Source organism: Gouania willdenowi, unplaced genomic scaffold, assembly GCF_900634775.1.
Source record: "Gouania willdenowi unplaced genomic scaffold, fGouWil2.1 scaffold_5_arrow_ctg1, whole genome shotgun sequence".
NCBI lineage: Eukaryota > Metazoa > Chordata > Actinopteri > Blenniiformes > Gobiesocidae > Gouania > Gouania willdenowi.
In genome coordinates this window covers 244,258-251,780 of record NW_021145224.1, presented here as the reverse complement: position 1 = coordinate 251,780, position 7,523 = coordinate 244,258, and the positions used below count along the sequence as shown (strand labels likewise).

The 7,523-nt window shown below is 37.3% G+C and overlaps 1 protein-coding gene across 1 annotated transcript; it reads right to left on the bottom strand.

Annotated features, from left to right (window-relative positions):
- Nucleotides 1-806: 806 nt before the first annotated feature.
- On the bottom strand, nt 807-2,987 carry LOC114460682 (uncharacterized). Its single transcript, XM_028442605.1, has 5 exons — nt 2,472-2,987; nt 2,084-2,185; nt 1,691-1,774; nt 1,091-1,321; nt 807-810 (listed from the first exon to the last, which is right to left on the bottom strand). The coding sequence occupies exons 1-5, from the start codon at nt 2,696-2,698 to the stop codon at nt 807-809; spliced, it is 648 nt and encodes a 215-aa protein (XP_028298406.1). The 5' UTR covers nt 2,699-2,987.
- Between the last annotated feature and the right edge of the window lie 4,536 nt (nt 2,988-7,523).

The following is a 7,523-nucleotide window of genomic DNA, read 5'->3' as shown; positions in this document are numbered from 1 at the left end:
CCTGCTACACATCACATCAGCAAATGCACCAGCACCTGGCACTCAAGTGTCAAATCAGCTGAGCTGGTGTGTGTGCAACAACTGCAGGGATATGCCCACAGATGTAGAATGCAAGTGCTGTGGGCAACAGCCAGAAGCTTGTATTTCCATATTGCCTCACATGGCAGCCTACATACTACAGGAGGGCCACCTGCGACTTGCCAGCCGAATTTGGAATGATGTCCGGGGCTTGGATGATCTGCCCAACCGAGGGGAGAGCAGCAAACAATTACGCCATGCAGCCTACCGTCAATATGTTATGTGGCAATATGGGGCACTGGGACGAGGCAATAGAGTTGTTTTTCCTAGTTGCGTTGTGTGGAGAATCAGAGATTGCTTTCCAGATCTACTGGGACATTATACGGGTTACATCCCTGGAAGAGTGCAATAATGTTTCCATTATGACAAGTGTAAATAAATGTGCCCTGCACTGAGCAAGGTGTTGTTTTTTTGCTTTATCTATTATCATTACAGAAGAAGTAGCTGTATTTACACGTTTTTATATAGTATTTTGGCATTTGCTTGAACAAAAAGCATCTACAATCAAGCTATAACATTTTGAATCTCCTTACTAGTAATGATAACAAATGTGTACACTTGTACAATTTTTATTATAAAAAAGAAACGTCACATACACTTCATACAACTTTCATCCTGCAAAAACAATGGAATTAACAAAGGCAATACACATGAAGTGTTGGTCGGCAGGTGAGGCTCTGTATGTGGCAGCTTCGTCCACTGTGGGAACTTATTGTTTCGGCAGTGGTTCACCTTTAGAAAGAACATCAGAATTACATATCTGACAGTTACTGCATTTGATAGACAAACCACACCATTTCTATTGTATTTCACTCGATAACAAAAAGTCATTACAGTTTCAGTTGTTCATCAGCTATGTTTATACAAATTCTTTAGTTTATTAGAGCTGTAAAATATGTACAAGTAGACCTGGTATAAATATTATAATATTATGTGAAGTAGATTTTTAATTAGCTTTTGCACATAAGCATATTAGTACTTTATAATCAACTTACAAAATAAGTCAACTCACCTCGCCCTCTGCAACAGGTCCTGGGTGGCTGGAGCAGGGACACCTGACAGAACCCCATATTGACGGGGATCGTCAGGCCTCCTTGTTATGGTCCGTGGCAACCCTCCCACAGCAGACAACCTTTTCCTAAGGATTGCACTCTGGAGGTCTGGGATGTAGCCATAGTCTTTGTCTTCTTTTACTGTGTAGAGGCTCCACTTCTTGGATTTTTTATTAAACAACCTGCAATATCTGGAAAAACAGAAAGTATAACAATCTTAGGAATACATCTAAATAACCTAACCGTGAACAATAGGATGAGTTTTCAATTATGTTATTAACAACCGTCACCTTGACCATGTATTTTGTCATTACATAACCACACCTCAAAAATGTAAACAACTTTGGTGCATTTATTTATTAGATCTGTCTCCACTTATGGCCAAATGTCATTAAATTCATCAGCTCCAACCTCAACGTTTAGGTCCTGGGACGGCATACTGAATACACAGGCAAAGAACAATAATTGAGGGATATTATGACATGTTACTGTGATGCAAGTAAAGCAGCGTGCATTTTTTTTAAATAAATGGAAAAAAATTATAATTATAATTACCATACCTTGAATCCAATTGCTGAAGAGCTGTCTCTTCGGGACCACTAATGTCTAACTCCTGGACTCCAGCAACGGAGAAATTATCATCTCTGTGAAAATGACAGAATTACAGAAAGTAATCAGCATATGTTAAACTTGATTTGAAATGCATTATTTTTTAATGCAGCAGAATGCCTGCAGGAAATAAAACGAGTTCAAAGGAGAGCCTGGAAGACAATCAAGGGCTCTCTCATCTGGATGACACAGAGTACAACATAAGATCCCCCCACCCCCCACACACTATCGGCATATACATTTAGTAATAGCGTGATGCACGTAGAACAAACGACAAGTTAGGAAGAATGTTTGATAGCATGGTAATACAACACATGTTCATATCAGCCTAAAGTTAGACGCACCTCTCAGACAGTGACTCGGGAGCAACAGTTGACACAGCGGGGTTAGGTAGTCTCACAAGTGAGTCCTTCCACGGCGTTGAAGTCGACGGAGCACAGTTATAGCTAAAAAGAATCACAAATATCCTACATTACAGCTGTTGACCGCCCTGCTGAAAGCAAACACAACACACACGCTCAAACACACACACATGTATACTGTACACACTGTAGCTGCTAAACTAGCTCGCACTAACAGAGAATCAACAGTAGCATCGGGCTAATCCAACAACAGAAATACTTTGCGACATGAATCGCTAACGTTAACATCTGGCTAATATGACAAATAGCTTGAATTGCTTCCACTATTTTAAAAGATAACACAATCACCCAGGCAACAAAACAACCTTACCTGTCCAAAAGTAATTCAGCAACCATAGCATCAGTTTTCAGGCCCTTGTCCTCCTTCAATTGTCGCCATCGTTCAAAAGATGTTCCGATGCAGATTTTTGTCTTTCCTCTCGCTAAATCCAAAGACCTCTTTTTTGCAGCTTTTTCTAAAAACGTCTTTCTTTTCTTGCCCTTCTTAGCAGGGCAAGACGTTACCAGTAAACGTGGAATAGGTACTTTCTCCGCCATTCTGTTGTCTACTTCCGGGCTTCCTCTAACAACGGTGACGCGCTTTTTAATGTACGCTCGTGCACGCACGGGGCCGTGAACAAGCAGGAAGACCAGGAGACGTGATTGGTTGAAAAAAAAACGAACCGTGAAAATCCCATTGGTCGCAGTTATTGCAGATTTACAGACGCTACAGTTGACAGATTTTCTTCATTCCTTTTTCAGAATACATAAGATCTTCACATCTGTCCGGACATAATGAACATTTCTACCAAAAACTTGAAAAGTGTATCTGGAGATAGTTACCAACCCTACCTTTAAACAATAGTTTATTCCAAATAAGTCATTTGATTGGACGAAAGACATTCCATGAGTGCTGATATAGAATAACAATAGCACTGAGACTTTTAACACACGTTATCACTCCTCTGTTTAGGATTTCTAATAACATTAGTCAACTGTATCAGTGTTAGAAAATGTTTATCTGTTGCCTAGCAACAGCCTCGTCTCCCTTCCAGATGTGGACCTATTTGTTTTGGAGGAGCCAAATAAATGATGAAATACATAAATACATAATTTGTTGTCACTTAATACTGTTAACTAATAAAATGCACTTGTAGAACTGTTGTATAAAAGTAATATCACACTGTAAATCATGCTGTTGTGCTGAATATCAGCACTGGTGTGATTTCAGCACAACAGCACGGCCTCTTGTGTAAAATTGTTTAAGTGATAAATAGACAAATATAAATAAGGACAGCTGTACTTTGAATCTTACCAGTGAGAGAACAGGACACGTGCTGGGTGGTGGTGGTGTGTATTAAGTGTGTTTTTTAACCTAAAGGGTGAAAGTTCTGTGACGTGGTCGTACGTACGTGCTGTGAATTCTTTGTTAATGCCATGCTTTTGTGTAAGTGTCTAATCTATCAGAGTGTTGTACTGATGTAGGTATAATAAATACTATCTACAGTCATTAGGACCTCCTACAAAGTCCAGCAGAAGAGCTCACCTACTCCAGGTTCAGCCTTCTATGAGGCACAGACCTGCCATGCCCCTCCCTCATCCTGATGGGATCCACCAAACAAAGAACATAGGGAGATGTTAGTGTCATGTAGAGTCCTACTTTCAGACTGTGGTGAGTGTGTGAAGATCAGTGTACTGTGAGACCCTCTACTGTCATGTTTACCATCACCACAGTACCCTCCACAGTGAGCACACCTGTTTGGCTCTGCACTGGAGCAATTTGGACGTCAGGAGAGGGGGGTCCAGCAGCAGGCTGTCCTCATTCTCTAGTGCTGTTGACACATGGCCCATTCCCCATTAAAGTGTGGCCCTTCATATAGAAGGTATTCTCTGCAGTTATCTGCTGGTAACTGCAGGGAATAAGTGAAAAAAAGAGGTAGTTTAAGTTGTAAAAGTTACAAGGTCATGATGAACCAACTACACAGTCATAAAATAAAGTCACATCAATAAACTCACAGCTCAGTGACTGGTTCACATTTTATATCACACATTTATGGAGACTTATTTCTCTAAAATTTGTGTTTTGATCATGTTTGTTTTACAAATACAGAGTAGCCAGTATCAGTGCACAGAGTAACAATAAGTGCAGGATCAGATATTTATATACTGCATTTTATATAGATTTATATTTGACAAAGTGAAAGTATAGAATACAGTTGTAGGACATCATGTGTGAGGTGTTAATGTAATATATATAATTATTTAAGCTCATTCTGCCTCTTCCTGAACTGTATATCTATTTTGGAGATATTATGTATAGATTATTTTAAATGTGCAAAATAGATAAATAAAAATAGATTAATTACATTTTATAAAATATGTTTAGTAATTATTTTAAAAATGGCAGTGGGCTGACAAAGTATGAATTTTTTATTTTATTATTATTACATGTTTTAATTTATTTTAGAACTTACATTTATTATTTTTAAATATCTGTATTTTTTATTTTATTTTCATTATTACTAGACATGTGGGGTCACGACCCCAATGTTGAAAAACCCCTAATGTAACCACCACAGAGGAGCAGTGGGCTGCTAAGGTGTAAAATTGTTGTTGCTTTTTGTCTTTTTATTGTGGCCACCCTGAGGCCACCCTGAGGCACACCTGTGCAATAATCATTCTGTCTAATCAGCATGTTGATATGACACACCTGTGAGGTGGGAGGGGTTATCTCTGCTCACTAACACACATTTACACACATTTGTAACAATATCTGAGAGAAACAGATCTTTAATGTTTATAGAAAATTTTTTAGATCTTTGAGTTCAGCTCAAGTGTTTATATTGTTGTTCAGTGTGTATATATATATATATATATATATACATATATATATAGGTATTGTTCAGTATCAATGAAAAAAATTGGAATAGCATTTTGTTATTTTGTTATTTAATGGTTATTTATAAGAAATGACAATATACTGAAGTTAAAGTAAAAACATGTTAATAAATATATGATTGTTTTTAACCCCAGCTGAACTGATAACCTTATTAACCATTTATTAGTAGTTTTAACCCATCAACATGAATAGTTTTTACCCATTCTTGGGTAAACATTTTGACCCAGCATGGTGTGTATGTGGGGGGCAGTGGCTGCCTCTCACCTTGGAATCTTGGGGGGCTGCTCGGCCCTGGCGGGGGGGGGCTGCATCTTCAGGCCTGGGGCAGTGCTTGGGTTTACAGTAGCGGTTCCTGCACAAACATTGGTCTACAATGCACTGGCCTTGGACCGTGGGATAAAACTGGTACTGGGCTTAACTTTAGACACGTTGATCCTAAACACCTGTTTTAGGTATTACCACTCACTCCTTCTCTCTGTACACAGCCACCACTTTTATAGCTAAGCTCCACACTGGTCACCAGACTGGTTTGATTACACAACACCATACGCACAATATACACAACTATAACATCACATCTCACTCTCACTTTAAAATAATCAGCTCTTCTCCACCCTTTCCATTTTCTACCTTGACTCCATCTTCCCTGTTCCCTTCCCCCCATCTAGGTGTAACACTGCCCTTTCTTTTTATGTCCTCCTTTATAAAGTATGTCTTACCTTTCCTTATAGGGAGAGCTGGTGATGGTCACCATTATACAATAAAATAAATTATTTTATTTAATTACACTAACAAAACATGCATTGCTGTCTATGAAATATTGCATTTCTTGTAATGTTGACCTTTAACAGCATGTGCAGACAAAGAGAGAAACATATAGTATTGTTATGTCAAATCTGGAAGTTTTGTTTTTTTTCACAAAATGTGAATGTCAATAGAAAAACATTTTAGTCATAAGTATTTAAATTAAAAACAATCTTTGATGAGCCAACACATCACTATCTATCTTTCATCACTATCTTGTTTTTGTGCAATGCTTTACTGTAATAATATTAATTATTTGTATTTGAAACCTGTTACTAAAATATTTAAATCGGCTTTTATTTACTTGTTTGTGTAATTTTATATGTGAAACACTTTTATCAAAATTAAATAAAATGTCTAAAAAAATTAATTTTACTCATGTTTTCTATTTATGTAAAGTGTCTTTGTGGATATTGTATAGACCATTATGTAAGTGTTTGAAATTATTCTGATAATAATAATATAACAAAAATGTAAATATCAATTGCTTGATATAAAAAACACCATATAAGGGGGGCCAAAAGAAAACCTGTCCTAGAGCAGCAAAGAGGCTAGTGTTGTCATTGTGTTAGTGGCTAGTGGTATTATAACATGTAAAATACATATATTTACTGTCCTCAAAATAGATGTAATTGTTTTAGCAAAAGTGTGAAATGGTAGAAGTTCTAACATCCATTGTTCCTCACACCAGCCTCACAGTAGATAATCAGTCACCAGATTATCTGGATACTATTTGGACTGTAACACTGTTAAGATCACCTACACCATAAAACAATGAACTTTAAACGTGATCAGCTTTCATCCTCATTTCACATCAGGGCCAGACATATAAAATATTTATCTGTATCTCTCCTTTTACAATCTAAACCTAAATGAATGATTTCTGATAAGTTTGACACTCTTGGTTTTGTGGTTATAAGCTCCACCCTCTGACCCCATTAATGTAATCAATAATAATTTATTTTATTTAAAAACACTACAATAAAAACAGGATAATAAATAATATTAATTTGTAGTGTACACATTAGTTTAGATGCATACTGTTGTTGCTGAGTCATGGTTTGAGTAGTAAATAAAATCCAAACATTGCCATAGTTAATTATAGATGTCATAATGTTTTCAGTCTTAATTTACAGTGTTGACCAATTTATACCAAAACTTGACAATTTTTTATTGCTCACCAACTAAATGGAGTCATGATTAATTCATTCAAAATAAATACTTTATAAACCGTTATAAAAAGCAAACACCTGTTGTTAGGTCTAAATACGTTAAGACCGTTGCTCAATCACAACTCAGGGAGAAAACACTATCTGACTTAAAAGGTGACCAGAGGCAGAGAGGTGCGAGCTGCAGCTCGGAGAAAAACCCAACAAAAAGACACAGAAGTCCGATATAAGTTGAGTTGCTCTGAGGTGATGCCCCAGAACGGAGTATTTATTATAGAAAAACATAGACCGCACCCAGATGGGCTGTGCAACAACGCTCTGGGTGCAGTTTTGATACCATATATGGAAACACAAAAACTTTGGGGAGAAAACAGCTCATATGTCCATGCAGTGGGTCACGTACACCCACACTGGCCCAAACTAGTTTAAACCAGCTGTGGTGGACAGTGGATATGTTTTGCAAACACACACACAATTAATCATGGATAATTTCATATTCTAACTGTCGTTT

Coding starts and splice junctions, on each gene's coding strand:
- LOC114460682 (XM_028442605.1), bottom strand. CDS start 2,698: ATGGCGGAGAAAGTACCTATTCCACGTTTACTGGTAACGTCTTGCCCT. Junction 2,186..2,471: donor GCTGAATTACTTTTGGACAG/GTAAGGTTGTTT, acceptor GATTCTTTTTAG/CTATAACTGTGCTCCGTCGA. Junction 1,322..1,690: donor CTTCAGCAATTGGATTCAAG/GTATGGTAATTA, acceptor CTGTTTTTCCAG/ATATTGCAGGTTGTTTAATA.